We start from the raw sequence: 15,862 nt of genomic DNA on the forward strand, positions 1-15,862 counted from the left end.
GAGCAGTTTGCACACGCAGCATCCGCATCATGGGATGGCAAACACATGCTAGTCATGACACCAAGCTGACACTCGAACTTACTGTCTTCCTATAGCTCAGGAGAACAAAACAGAATCGAAACAAAGTCCTGCTGTTAACGCGATAATTAGTTCCCATTGGAGAATCCAGTCCTGGCTTCTTTTTCCGCTTACAAAACGTTTGGAGCTAATTAGGTCGAGCATTAAGCTCGTCGTGTTAAGGTAACGGGATACCAGTTACGCAGAACTCAAATGAACTCAGAGTTCAAAGTTGCTCAAAACTGAAGACAACTTGGATCTCAGTGCCCAAGGCTGATGTCAGCTTGCATCGTTCAGTGAGAAAAGTTTGCCAGAACAGAAAAACAATGAAAAATGGGGACAGAGAGGGAAGGGGTGGGGTCCCTAAATATTAAAGGCTCATGTTAAGCCGAACTCAAGAAAATACACTTCACTGGGACACTTTTGATGATCACCCTATAGGCAAAAATAGTTTTATTTTGTAGAGAAATAGCCTATATTTTAAAGCAGGTGCAGCTGATGTGCCAGCAGGAGTTGTTATTATGTGGTAAAATAACATTTACATGCACTGGCATTTTAAGGATACACTCTGCTTCACTGGAAACCGAGGCTTCCAGAAACCTCTTGGGATACTTTTATTGTTATTTCAGTGGACCTGGGATCATTAAGATAGCTAATCAGGCAATAAAAACAAAATGTCCAGCACATTACTTGGGGTTGTGTCTCCTAGAGCCAACCTTTTCATTCAAGTAACTGGTTAATCCAGTAAAACAGGACTTGGCTTCAAACTTTCGCATGCTCCCATCTTGACACTGAACTAATCACATTGTTCTGCTCATCAAGGCATTGTGTTCAACTGTCCTTAACAATGGACCCTACACTCCAATATACCTCTCTTTGATGTATGAAAACCTTGTAGACAACAGCCTAATAGGATCCGGTGCAACGGTGCAGCACAGTAAGCTTTAGCCTGCTGTACCACCATCCTATATAGGTACTGGTTCAATCCCCAGTGGCTCCACTTGTGATCCAGCTCCCTGCTAATGACTTCGGAAGGCAGTGGATGATGCTCTAAGTCCTTGGGTCCCTGCGCCCATGTGGGAGACCCTGAAGAAGCTCTAGCCTCCTGGCTTCTGACTGGCCCAGCTTTGGCTATTACAACCGTTTGGGGAATATATAAGAGGATGCAAGATTCTCTATGTGCTGTTTGCCTTAATTTAAGATGATACGATGTTATGTATAACATGTTATGTATGTTATATGTTGTGTATAAACTAAAATTGAAATGTCAATGAGGTGGTCACAGAAAGTGGTTAAGAACTCGCATTTACTTTTAACATATTGGTTACTCATTACCATGTCAATTAATTCCATAATGATGTAAATTTTCGCTGATGGTATGTTGGAGCTTTTAATGGATCGGGATGATACTCTGCTGGCTCTGTCTTCAGACCAGAGAGGGTATACCTAAGAAACCGTTGAACTTGACTGGACAATAAGATGCTGGACTCTATGTTTGGTATATGCGTGCAATGGGGGAATCTCAACTGAACTTGAGCTGTGGTTATGCAACAAGGTGGAGGAATCCACCATGGTGGGAGGGTTTGGGGAGGGGTGGGGAGAACCCAAGTACCTATGAAACTGTGTCACATAATACAATATAATTAATGAATAAAAAATAATAAATAATAAAAAAATGAAAAAAAAATTCTCTATGTGCGTCTCCTTAGTTCTGCCTTTCAAATTAAATATTAAAAAAGAAGAAGCTTAACCGATTATACGCTCTTTGAAGGAAACAAGATATAAGAATGGAGAACTACAGACTAACTTGACATAACAACGACATAGCATCATGACAAAACATGTACTGGCCGGTACATTTTGCCAGGAAGCTTCCCTCATGCCCCCACCAAAATGTCACAGTCCTGAGTTTTCTTCCAATAGTGTCTGCAATGGGGAGAGAAAAGAAAAAAATAACTTTCTAGAAGAAAATCAATTGGCCATCATGTGGCATAGCAGGAACGGCCGCTGCCTGCAGTTGCCAGCATCCCACATGGACTCCAGTTCTAGCCCTGGCTGCTCCACTTCCCATTCAGCTCTCTGTTCATGTGCCTTGGAGAACAGTAGGAGATGGCCCAAGCGCTTGGAGCCCTGCACCCATGTGGGAAACCTGGGTGAAGTCTGTAGCTTATGGCTTCAGCCTGATTCTTTGCAGCCATTTGGGGAAGTGAATTAGCAGGTAGAAGATTCTCTCTCTCTCTCTCTCTCTCTCCCTCTCTCTCTCTCTCTCTTTCTCTTTCTCTCTCTCTCTCTCCATTCTGCCTTTCAAATACATAAAATGCTTCTTGGGAAAAATGGAGCAAGAAACTCAGCAGGAATGAAAAAGACACCTGACATGCGTGGCCTCACAGTGCCAGCCCATTAGTATCCTGGGTTTCCAAGAGATGTCACAAATAACTAACAAGATCCTAACTCTGCTGGTATACATCCCATTCAAGATGTGTAAGGGAGAATTAAATATTTATCCTGTGCGTGACGTCAAACAGCTCTGGAGGCTGAACCCTTACAAGGGTCAGACTTCTAAGCAGTAGCTGGGTGTGCCACTGACACAGGGCACCTAACCACACAGCAGAAGTAAAAATCCATCTTAAAGGAAATGTGAGAAGCAGTGTATTGCCATTAGGAGCCACTGCAAATTAGCGCACATGCAATTAGAAAATTCTTTCTGTGGGAGCTGGGGACAGTGGGTGGCAGAGGTCATCAAAAGAAAAAAAAATCATAAATCGCTTTGTCTTCTCCCTAGAGAACTTCCTACCCACTAATATTTTTTTTCCCCTCTACAATGACCTTGAGTAGGGGCAAAAAAAAAAAAAGGCATTCATTTAATTTCTTAATATCGCAAGCTACAGGAAAAGTTTTTCTTTAAAGAGAAAAAGTCCAGCTTTGCCTCCAGTCCCAGCTTCCTGCTAAGGGGTGCTCCTTGGGACAATGGGTACCAGCTCTCGTGCCTGGGTCCCTGCTGCCCACGTGGCTGATCTGGACCGGGTTCTAGGCTCCTGGCATGAGCCTGGTCCAGCAGGCCTGGCTGTTTAAGGCATCTTAGGGCAATGAAAGTGTATATAGGAGATCCTTTTCCGTATCTCTTCTCTCTGTGTCTCGCTCCCTGCCTAGTAATAAAAATGAGCAAGACATTTTTCTTAACAGGTGCATTTTGGTGCAAAAAAAAAAAAAAAAAAAAGAAAAGAAAATATTTGGAAATCTATACATAGTTCTTTAATAATCACACAATTTCCCCCAAACTCCTGAAAGATCCCTCCTGTTCTACCAGGGAAATGATAACAAATGAACGCATGTTTTCTTACATAGTTATGAATGAATAGACTGCATGATAATATGACATGGAGAGTGGTCCATTTCGCTACCTTACCAGAATCGATGCTGTTCATACAGACCCTGGCAGCTTCCCGTAGCTTCATCATTTTTTTTTTTTAAATCTACATCCACTCTGGAGATATGGGAGACCAGCCACTGCAGGGAATAGTTACCTCAAGGTCGCTCTAAATGTACGTAATGGCACATGCATCCTGCAGTGCCGTGGCTACAGGTACCACAGAACTCAGCATTTCCAAGTGTTAAAAATTATTCCTCATCTGCCACCTAAGTAGAGAACATTTAGTTTACTACTATTTTTTTTTCCTGCCATTTCAAGGGTGTTGGTGAAAGGCTAGGCCGAGAATAAAGAGCTTTCAAGTAATTTATAAATGTATGCTCAGAGAGAGGCCCCTAATGGTGACAAGAGAAAAGTCAAATTTAACCAAAAAAAAAAAGCAGCCTCAAAGAAACCCACCCTGTGTGTGGTTCTCCAGCAACAAGTGTCATCTGTCTTAGGATAATACTAAAAAACCAACTAGCCAAACGGCAACACCAACAACAAAAACTTCTAATTGCATGCTTGGTAAGACAAATAAACAAATAACAGTTTCCCAGATAAATTAAAAAGCCAACTACATTCACCTTTTTTTTTTTAAGATTTACTTATTCGAAAAGCAGCAACTGTAAAAAAGGGAGACGTAGAGACAGAAAGACGTCTTCCATCGACTAGTTCAGTTCCCCTATGGCCACAATGATCCTCCCTGGTGATGTATCCAGATAGGCAATGGAGGATGACCCAAGTTCTTAGATTTCCACCATCTGTGTGGGAGACTCAGATGGAGTTTCTGCACCCTGGCCTAGGCTCAAGCTGGGGCAACCATCCGGGACGTGAACCAGCAGAAAGAAGCTTTCTGTATGTCTTGTCTGTGTTATTCCCTCTTAGGACAAATCATTGTTTTTTAAGCTTAGTTCTTCAAGTTACTTGCACTAAATTGTCCAAGTATTGCTGCCAGCGCAATGATGTTAGCTCACGGGTTTGCTCAAAATAACATTTACTGATTCCTTGGTTTAATGTTCTAAAATGCGGTATTCACCGCGGCAGCAAAATGTTGAAAGGGATGGCCCAGAATTTCTGCCCTGCTGGATGAAGTAAGTTTTCCTGCACCGCAGAGATGCTAGAGCAGCCAGTTCTCCATCATTCATCCGCTCGAACAGAGGGGACACACGCTACACAAAGCCCAAAGCGCTCCTTCATAAACCACCTGCTTCTCAAAGCAGCCCTTGCCTCGGCTCTTGAACAAAGGTACAGCTGGAACAAGAAAATTCTCTTGAAACTACATCTTGAAGCCACTGCAGGATAGCTTTCAGAAAGTGCCCCGGAAGGACCTAGATTTCTCTGTTGGTGTGATTTTTTTTTTTCCTTCTTCATCCCTATTCTTCCAACAAGATGGCCCCTTAGGCCTGCTGAGGGCAGGCAGGTGCAGAGGCTAGGGCTGCTTGGAGAATGAGGAAGAGGGAGGCGGCTAATCAGAAAGAAAACATTGTGCATCGTGACCATCAGTAGGAAAAGGTCCAAAACCTCTATCAGGCACCTGTCACTATTTCGTGACCTGTTTGCCAGCAAAGCAGCAAAAGCCCCAAGCCAACTCTTAGTTTTCCTTCACTGCAGTCCTCATGGCTTATAATCGCATCTTTGGGCACTTGGGGGGTTATTGTCTGCCTGTCTTTCTCTCTCTCTCTGTCTCTCTTTCTCTGAGTCACAGCCTTGCAGCCGCTCTCTCACAGCAGGGGAGCATGCTACCTGGATTCCTTAGTCAGTGTCCAGTTAATTTCCAAGGAGCAATTACACACCCTTGTTCTTTAGTCCATATTTAGTTCATATCCGTAGACGGATACCAATACATCATCCAAGTCCTCCAGGTTACGACCCAACCTAAAGGCAACAGGACACAAAGGGGCAAACCTAAAGATGGGTGGGCAGGCGGTGGTGGCGCCAAGGACAACACCCGTGAGTCTGGGCTCTGTAACCTGAAACACAGGAATACGGGTGTCACTGCCAACATGCAGTTCCATGTGGGTGTGTGTCACTGCATCCTGGGGATATATTCTGGGAAGCGTGGCCTTAGGCGGCTTCAGGCTGACCCGAACCTTGTGGGGAGCACTCAGGCGATGGGAGATGGAGAATAGGGTTTTATAACAAACTATTTCACAGGAGTCAGAGGCACACGCACACACACACACATGAACCACAAACACACCTGCAACATGGCTGTTTCTGACACTCATCAAGCAATTGATACCACTATAGGGGAACTATTTGTGCACGAGTTTGGCTGAGGATCCGAGCCTGGCACTCACGTCTAGGACGCCACGAAGTGATGGGGGATTTTTGACCATCGCAATGACCCTGGCTGCATTCGGAGCCTGGTGTTGACCTTGCACAGGGCCTAACTGTATTTTTCTTCACCTATGATGGTGCCCCCACCCCCCACCAGCCAGTACTCTGGCAGGAGTCTGTTAAGGATGAGCCAGAAGCTCAAATCCGGGCCATGAAGCTTGTCACTGCGAAAAGCTAGAATCCTTGAATGCTGGATTTTTAACACTAAAACTCTCACCCTGAAAAACCTTCGCAAAAAAAATATCCCCCCCTGGATTAGCAAAACCCAGCCCTGCTGTTTATTGAGGTCTGCATATGCACTCTTGGAGAATTTTTATCCATTTGCCTGGGTGCTCTTCACTCACTCCACAAACAGCCTTTTAAGTCAGAAATTGGGAGCTGGGATTCTTTCTTCCCCCCAAGTCTATAATGCCACCATGACAAGAAAATGAGGTATTCCTCACCGACGAGATGTCGAAAAAATGCACGCCCTGAGTTATCTTGCATTTATCTTCACAAAAAGGTAAGCCATCTTATGCTAAAGAAATCAGGTGCACGGAGGTGCCTTCTCAATCATTTATTCCTCCTCCTTAATTATGAAATAAGTACAGGGATTCAGGAGCCATGAAATTAATTATTTTTTGCAAAAAAAAAAAAACTTTGTTCAATTATTCAGGGCAATGAATAAATGCTGCAATGTTAGCCGCCCTCTGTCTGCACAATTCCAACACCTTGCTGTTGACGCGTGTGCCTGACCTTGTCAGAAATTTTTTTGTCACCAAGACAAAAAGACATCACCAGCTTACTTTAGCTTCGCAGAGGACCCGTGTCCCAGCCCTGCACTTGGCGCCTTGCTCTTGAATGGAGTTTGAATGCATCTGCAGAGTGAAGATTCTAGATCTTTCCTACACCTGCTTTATTATTTATGTGTATGTGTGTGTGTGTGTGGTAATTTGGGTCTGTTTTCCACAGGACTGTTTTGGTCCTGTAATTCCCTGCATCTCCTCTCTGAATGCTGACCTCACTGCTCCATGGTGGCAGCGGGACAGAATGAACAGTGCTGGCCTAGCCATCTGTCCGCATGGGCTGACACGGGTGCCAGAAGTATCCCAGAGCTGTCTTGCTCACCATTGCCCTCTGGCTTCCCTTAGTCTCAATACCATATTTGCTTCTTTCTTTCATATCCCAGTTTCTTCCACTCAGCAGTCCTCATCCACGGGGGCACTAACAACAGTATTACAGATGGAAATAGGGCCTGTAGTGGGGCAGTTTAGGATAGTGAACACATGACACCCTTGGCCTCCGGTACAACCTAATCAACGTTTCATGACATACTCATGTGCGTGCCTGCTAATAGAGAAATCATTGGAACTTTCAGGAGTGTAGGAAACAGTGCACTCGCCTTTAAGGAGTCCTTGCCCCAGTGCCCAGGCCCCAGCCACTACCCTCCGCTGGGTGACACACCTTCTTCCTCCTCCTCCTCTTCTTCTTTTCTTTGGCTGCTTGAGCTTGCTTGTGCTCCCACACCAGGTTGGTCAGATTGGCCACGTACTCATCGGTCTGCTGCAGGAGGTAAGCCAAGCGTCGGTCCTTCTTCTGGTCAATCAGTTTTCTATACCCTTCTTCATCTTCAGCCTGGGAGAGGAGGAAGAGCGTGGTGAGAGAACCATAGACGCCTGCAGGCAAGGCCATTTTGTTTTCACTCTCCCCTTCCTCCTACAGTCTCAATTTGGATGGTGCTCTAGCATGCTGGATAAAATCAGGGATACCCCAAGAGTGCCCGCTTACATTCTAGGAGTCTAGGCTTCCCAGCCAAGTCGGGAGGGCACGAAACCACACTGTCCATGAAGGTATGTCATGCAGCCTGCTACGTCAGCTCTTTGTCCTGTGTTTTTTGCAACTGCACTCCCCCTCCCCTTCTACCGGCAAACCCCTCCCCCCTTCAAAAAAAAATAGTTAAAAACTTGAAGATCCTCTATCTCAAGTTTATTTTTAACTTTCTATTTTGGAAATTTTCGACAACACTCAAAAGCAGAGTGTGTGTGATATAATCTCCCACAGAACCAACACCAAGCAACCAAGACTTAACGTGATGCCTGTTTCATCACTGGCCTTCTTTGACATTCTCCCCACAGTGGACTGTTTTTCAAGCAGCTTCCAGATATGGCATCCTGTTCCCCATAAGCATTTCTGCAAATACTTCTAAAGATAAGGACACACATGGCCTTTTAACAGAGGCCTTCCTGGATTGGGGAACTTTTTTTTTCTTCCTTGGTCTTTATCAACACTGTGGCTGATAGGAAAGGTCCCATCTGGGAGATTGCTGTTCCAGATCCGAGAACAGGCCTAGGTGACCGAGGACACGTCATGGAGCACCTGAGGTCGAGGGATGCTGAAGGATAAAACAGGTGTGAGAACTCCCACTTCCTCTTCCTGCCTGGGAAGCAGCATGATGAGGTTAAACGGAATAAAGCTCAGAAGTGTTCTGGGCCATTTTCAAGAAAGAATCCTTTTTTTCGTGCATCCCAGGGAAAAAAAGACTATCTGGAAGCTTTTTATTTTAATCTTCCTTGCTGAAAGGAACACAGTATAAGATCTTGAAGGGGCAACTCCCACACGGTAAAGCTTAGGCTCTCCTGTGCCCAAGTGAGGGCAACCTCATCATTCAGTCTAGCTGCGGTCGGCCCCATGGATGAACGTCAACCTCCAATGCTATTATAACTCTAATTGGTTTTGGCCATGGTTGATCTCACTTGAAGAAAGAGTAATAAAAAAAAACACCCTTCAATTTCTCTATTATCTGTATATTCCATCATTTAATTGCCAAAATTAATGATTTGCAAATGCCTAATCATTAGTGTCAAACCAATCTGTTACTGAAGTTCTAATATAGATTTCCCTTCAGTTGAATCAGACCAATTTGTTGAAATCAAAGTGGTCTCCCTGGCTAGTTAGAAAGCTCTTGGGCAGTCTTCCTCCCTTCCTGAAAACAGAGAAGTAGGCAGAAAGATAGAGCAAACTGGAAAGCCAGCAAGGACAATATTGTCACACAGCAAGTTCCAGGCATGTAAGCTGACGGCTAGATCTCTACATACTCAAGTGCTAAGTCCATGTCAAAAGCTGTGGGCTTCCTAGCATTACAGACAACACACGCTATTCTGCAACCCATCGTGTGCTCTGAGGACAGATTCCAAAAATATATGGCCAACAAAACCAAGCACTCATTCACATCTACATATTCATCAAAACTAACCATGCAAATGCAACAGTTACTGTACAGCCTTTGACAACAGCACAGCTATTATAAACAAAGCATCATTTCAGAATTTAAAAAAAAAAATCGCTTCTTCCCATGGTTGCAGAATAATTTCACCATTGAGAGAGAGAGAGAGAAATACCGTTGGCCACGGAGATATGTCAAACAAGAGACTCTCTTAGATCCAAAGACACAGCTTTGAGACACACATCCGAGAACATCTTGACCATTCAAGGTCACGGCTCTTTGAAGCAGGGCACGGGCCAGTCTTCCAGATCTGGGTCTCAAGCTCCCGCAAAGCTGAGTGAGTACCTGCCGGTCTATGGCCTGTATTCTAGCCAGCCTTGGGCATGGAAATCTATTTGATTCATCACATGCATTGTTGAAGAGACAGACTCTGCTGCTCCCGCAGCCCCAGGGAGTACAAAGGAACCATCTCCCAGCACTCCTGCCACATCCAGCACACCCCTAGTTCCCGTGGGATGGGGGGTCCCCTCACCATCAGTCTCCGCATTCTCTCCTTCTCGATGCGCTCCGTCTCCTTCTTCTGTTCCCTTTCCGTGTTGGCATGCCATGTCGCCACTGCTTTGGACAGCTTCTGGATCTTGCCAGCCACGGAGCGGTGGTATTCCTTAAAGTCTTTCGCATGTTGCAAAATGCTGTTCAGGTATTCCTGCAGGACCCAGAGATGGGCAGGAAAGGACACTTAGCATCTACCTGGCCAGGTGCACTCAACAAGACCCCTTGTGTGCATTGAACTCTTAGATGTGAGGCTCTCCCTTGGGAAAGGACCCCTATTGTGTTACAGCGGCTGAGGGGTGGGCTATACAGCTGGCAGGAAAGACCACTCCTTCATGCTGGTTTTGCTGCAAGCCTGTGGGGAAAAGGTCTCCACTATCCCCGAGGGTGTGGGCCCAGGCAAATGAAAGATCCAAGCCCGAGAGAAACCTGCAGGAAGGACAATGATACAATGTAGAACTAAGCCCTTATGGCTTCTAAAATGAATCTGATGGGAGGCGGCTTTGGGCCCGGTAGTAAAGATGAGTTTGTACCCCATCAGAATTCCTGGGTTCAACTCCCAGCTCAAGCTCCTGATACGTGCTTCCTGCTAATGCAAAAACCCTAGGGGTGGGGCTGAGGGCAGATGGTCAAGGGATGGCTCCAGTGAGTTGTGTTCTTGCCATCCATGTGGAAGACCTGGGCTTGTTTCCTGTTTCCCACCATCAGCCTGGCTGCTCCACTTACTATTTAGCTTCCTTGCTCATGAACTGGAAAAGCAATGGAAGATGGCTCAAGTGTGTACACCCCTGAACCCACGTGGGAGACCTAGTAGAAGCTCCTGGCTTTTGGGGTGGCTCAGCGCACGTCACTGTGGCTTCATGGGAAGTGAACCAGCACATGGACTCTCCCGCTACTCCTTTGTCTCTCCTTGTAGCTCTGCCTTTCCAAAGAAATAAATCCTTCTTTAAAAAAAAAAATGCATGGTTCTTCTGCTCTAAACCCCTTAGAAGTGTGTTGCAAAACAAGTTTTCCAAACTGAACGTGCCACACTTCATTTGTGTTCACTTATTAAACAAAATATACAAAGCATGCATCCTGATTTTATACTCAAGTCTAACTTTTTTTTTCCAAAAACTAAGCTTAATTAGGCAGTAAAGTGAGTATAATCAACAAAATGTATAAGACAATGACACAAAATCAAATCCCACATAAAGTATTTGCAACAACTGCCCAAATGTGACAGTGTCAGAAGGGTGGGAGGTAGGAGTCCCCTGAAAGGTCCCCCAGGAACTTTCTTGCCTGTCCACGATGTGTGAATGCAATTGGTTGGGAGTGGGCAACACAGGGAAAAGCCCTTACCAGAACATTCCCGTGCCGGGACCCTGAATTCAACCCCCAGATCACCAAGAAACAGATTTCTGCTGTTGATAAGCCACACCACCTCTGATATTTCATGATATCAGGTGAAAAATGATTACAACAAAACAATTGGGTCTCAAGAACTTCATACTAGGGCTGCTCCACTGCACCACCTGGGGCAGGTCATCCGTTCACGTGCCTTGGACCAGGTACCGTGGTCTATAATACAACACGGTTTGGTCTAATTGTTAAAATGCCAGTTAGGGTGCACAAGTCCAACATCAGAGTGCCTGCATTCCACTCCCAGCTGTATTCCCAGTTCCAGATTCTTGCTAGTGTGCAGTTACCCTGGAAGGCAGCAGCATACAGATCCCTGATACCTATATGGGACACCTGGGATGAGCTGCTGGCTCCTGGCTCCTGGCTCCTGGCTCCGGTTGTGGCCTGGACCTGGCTCCCTGGCTAGGAGGGTGATCCTAAGGGCAGTCAATGAACAACAACAGAAGCCCACTCTTATCCTTCTCTCAAATAAACGATTGAAATACTGTGGCTGGGACTGCACAGACCACAGGCTCCCTGCTGTACTGGACGGGCCTTCCAGCTTCCCCAGCAACACGGAACCCCACCTACGGACCTGGTGTTTCTGCCGGCGCTTCCTCTCCTGCTCGATCTTCTGCTGTTTTTCCAGTTTCTCGGTCATGCGAGCCTCTCTCAGCGTCTGCCGCTTGCTCCGCTTGTACGCTTTGGAGTTGAGGGCCGTCTCGAGGGTCGTGTCCCTGCGCATGCAGGCCACCACCTCCTGTCGCAGCTGGCAAGAGCACAGTGGTTAAGGAGCTTCCGCCACCACTGCCAGCCGGGTGTCCCTATACCCTCAGCTCCGCTCATGTCTGTTTCATGGAGCACCATGGGTTCCCTACCCAGAACTTTCAGCAAGGGAAGGAGCGAATAAACAAAAGAAAGAAAATAAGATAGACCCAAATGTATGGCCCATTTTTAAAGATGGGGTGAGGTTTTTCCTCCAAAGAACACAGATCACCCGAAAGTTCAGTACTGTTGACTGGTACAGAGAGATAGCAAGTAGCTGTTTCCTGGCTTTTAAATAAATCAACTCCTATTTAATTATTCTGATGATGCTAATGAGCTACCAAGCTCTTCCAATTTTCATATTTTATTTTAAATGTCAAAGGAACAGTCTCTTCGTGTTTAAAGATGAATTTTGAGGACACTCCACAAGACAAATCAAAGAATTCATTTCTGATCATGTTGTATGGGTAGCTGCAAGTACTCACGCACGATGTATTTCCCTTTCTCAGATAGAGGATGAATATTTGGCTTTTGGTTTCTTCCATTAAAGTTATTCTTTGCAAGCTACTTCAATTTTAGATCATGGATTTCTTTTAGATCATCACAAATATGGACCTGTTACATGATCCCGGGGGACTTGAGACTACACATTACAAACATCATTCAACCGGGTCTAAGTCAATCAGCATCAATTATAATCAATATAATGAGGAAGATTCATAAGCAACAGATTTTTTTCACTAACATCAAACAAAAATCAGAGACCAAAAAAGAGGGCCAGCAGAGTGAAGCTAATTCGAATGTTTGTTAGTTTGACCGATTGATTCCTGCTCATTTAGTGACATTTCTCGAACATTTTCTTCATGCACAATATGAACTCACCCACAGAGGAAGCAAGAACACGATTGGGAGAATTTTTCCTTTTCTTTTGTAACATGGGAGCCCAAACCGATAGAAGCCCACTGGCATTTGTGATGATCCCCTCTCTTGGGTCAAATGGACACTCCAGTACCCAGGACAAAAAGTGGAGTGGCTTTTGTGATTTTAGTCACATCCTCCAACAGACCAGGTCATGCACTTCAATACTTGCCAACTACATGTACTCATCAATAATTCATTTTGCACACCCTGGGTTTTAATAAAACCAACCCATCTCACTGACTAGGAAAGGCTGCTTTGCTGCTTTTACATTCATGAGCAATCTGTGGTGTGGGAGACCTGCACCCCTGGAATCCCCAAGACAGAATTCTGCCAAGGGAAAATGAGCTTGACTTCATCCTCTCCTAGTCTTGCACTGATTTTAAAAACAAAAAAAGCGATCGTTATATTTGCTCTCAGTATCCACTAACTGCTCCAGCAAGAACAGACCCTAATAACTGATGAGTTGCTCCCTGGGCCTGAGTGGTCCAAATGTTCCAAAGTCAGGTCTTGATGAAGCTGTTGTTTTAAGGAGTTGTGCACACGACAGCATATCAATGCAGTAGAATGGTCAGCCCGTGTTGACATGACTTTTGGAGTCACGCTTTTGGACTAGCGCTACACATCTGTGCTGAGAAACAAACTCTGATATACCATCTTCTCATTTCTCCTTAAAGTCATACAGGCAGATGGGAGCTATGTTCATCTGTTTCTAGGGGGCTTTCAGCCATGGTAACACAAGACCATAACTCCGACTTTGTAAATCATGCTACCAGGCAAAGATGCCTCTTACATATGGAAGAGAGATATGGGATAATAAGCAACGAATGAGTCTCTCCATTCCTTTCAGCTCAGTGCTGTTGGTCTGCAAGAGAGACTATTTTCCAAAGTCTCTATCTTCCTAACAATATTGAACAGACCCAAGGAAGCTCACCCAGATCACATGTTTGGAACAATTACACCGGGCCCAGCAGCGTGGCCTAGCGGTTAAAGTCCTCGCCTTGAACGCCCCAGGATCCCATATGGGCGCAAGTTCTAATCCCGGCAGCTCCACTTCCCACCCAGCTCCCTGCTTGTGGCCTGGGAAAGCAGTCGAGGATGGCCCAAAGCTTTGGGACCCTGCACCCGTGGGGAACAATTACACCTTTATTTCTGACTTCTCAGATTCGCTGGGGAAAAGGAATTACCTGACGCTGGAAATTGAGTAGCCGAAGTGCTTTCAATTCCACGGTAGCTTTGGTTCGTAAATCTGGTGGCAGAGAGCCAGGCAGATTTTCCAGTTCTTGTATCCTGTGAGCTATGCGGGCCTGAAGCCTACAAGGAAATAAGAACATGGGAGGGACAGGGTGATGAAAAGAGGCATTACGGTTTGTTCTTAGAGGATCCACAATAACCTGAGATTGAAACTCACAGCATAACATTGTCTGCAAACTGCTGGTGGATTTCTGACACCCGGCTAGATTGTCTGATGCAAGAAGAGTAAGGCACCCCTTGTGTGTATATGCACAGGTGGTATCCGTTATCTGACACTCTGTCTCTCCATGAACAGCAGGCAAGAAGGCTCAGACTACACCTGGGGGTGAGCCCAGGGTTCCTGCTTGCTTTCAAACAAGGATGGAAGATGAGAGAGAGGAAGATGTGTCTTGCTCCTTAACTCCCAGCTCAGCCAGGGCATGGAGCTGAGGCTGGACCTTTCTTCCTCACCGTGCTCTGCTCCATGCAAGGAGGCCATTGGCCCTTCCTTTCCACAGCGGTGACTGACAATGGCTGCTGACACAGGCAGGCAGGAGCAGATTTAGATGCTGAGGCCACAGACATCGGCCAACCCAGAACATTCAGAAAGAGAGCCCAGTCAACCCACAACCCACTTCCTCTGTGAGCAGTGCTCGCTTGAGAACATGCCAATTTGGCCTTTCTGACAATCGAGGGGAGAGGTACATAGTGCGTCAGAGTTGTGACTTTCTAGAAAGGGGATGTTGGGGGAATTCTCATCTAAGATACCACTCAAAATACAAGTGTAGTTATTCCTCAGGAGGTAGCCCAGGACTAATGACATCTTGCCTCCTCTGATTGTTTCGAGATACTAGTATTCTGACACATTAGAACTTCCTGCATTACCCGTCCATCTGGATCCCAGTCTCATAATAATAGTATGTCACCTATGCCACATTTTTGTACCACCTTCCCCTAAGCCTGGGGCCAAGCTGCTGTGGAGATAGATTTCAACAAAGAACGCACAGGAATGAAAAAGGGCACCACCCGTGATTCGAATGTTGTGGAACATTCTTACTACTTCATGCAACCCGAGTATTAAAAAAAAATGGGTATTTTTCTTTTTTTGATATTTGCAACAAACAGGATCGATTCTGATTTACTGAATGATTGATTGTGAAGTTTTATTGTGCTCATGTTTTAACTGAGCACACCAGTGCGAACAACAGCACCCCTAAAAGACTCAACTGCTCAACATATCAAAAATGTGTAAGTTCAAGCAATAACAATCTCACCATTTCATTCGTTGGGTGAGGTATTTCAAACCCTCCCAACCTACTTCCCAGTTCCTTCCATGAACTATGTATGCATGGAAGTATCTCACTGTTGTTTTAACTTTCACTGCATGAACCAACAGCAGCTTGATGGATCTAATTTCACTTTTTAAAATAGTCACATAGTCCTAAATTTCCATATAAAGTGACGACGGATGACACTTCTCAATGAGGAAGTTAAGAGACAAATTCATTATGGACTTTTTCCAAAGTAGCAACAGATAAAAACTGAAATAACTTTCCTTTTGCAGGATTAAGACCATGCTAAAGCATCCAGATAGTAAGATAGGTTGTGGGTAGGGTAGTAAGATGATGACAAACGATTTGGTCACTTGAGCCTGTTGGCTCATAATATACTGCAGATCCGTCTTATTTGAAATATCTCAATGCACAAATTATCTCTTAATATTCAGGTTTATGCCCTTTCACAAAGTGAGACAGGTGCGAAATTGGAAGGCTAATGGCTCTTTCCTTAATCTCCCTAAGGGCTATGGGACCAGGGCTACAGGATCACGGGACAACCAGAATCAACACCAATGAGATTCAATCACACAAAGGTGTGCGTGCGTGTGGGGGGGAAGCTGGGCAGCAGGCACTTGGCACAGACGGGGTATGATGGCACTGGGACCCTGGAGCAGGTGGATATGAGCTGGAGTCTACTTCTTCCTGAAGCAACTGCTACCATGTTGTGAG

At 45.3% G+C, this 15,862-nt stretch overlaps 1 protein-coding gene across 6 annotated transcripts in view; it reads right to left on the bottom strand.

Moving 5' to 3' along the window:
• Positions 1–15,862, bottom strand: part of SMARCA2 (SWI/SNF related, matrix associated, actin dependent regulator of chromatin, subfamily a, member 2) — a 168,736-nt gene that overhangs the window by 115,720 nt on the left and 37,154 nt on the right. For all 6 annotated transcript variants that reach the window (XM_058657292.1, XM_058657291.1, XM_058657294.1 and 3 more), the window contains exons 6-9: positions 13,811–13,937; positions 11,536–11,709; positions 9,541–9,714; positions 7,250–7,420 (exon numbers count right to left, since the gene is read on the bottom strand). In XM_058657292.1, coding sequence (XP_058513275.1) covers positions 7,250–7,420; positions 9,541–9,714; positions 11,536–11,709; positions 13,811–13,937 — 646 coding nt within the window. The remainder of the gene's footprint in view (positions 1–7,249; positions 7,421–9,540; positions 9,715–11,535; positions 11,710–13,810; positions 13,938–15,862) is intronic.

Source organism: Ochotona princeps, chromosome 31, assembly GCF_030435755.1.
Source record: "Ochotona princeps isolate mOchPri1 chromosome 31, mOchPri1.hap1, whole genome shotgun sequence".
NCBI classification, from domain to species: Eukaryota; Metazoa; Chordata; class Mammalia; order Lagomorpha; family Ochotonidae; genus Ochotona; species Ochotona princeps.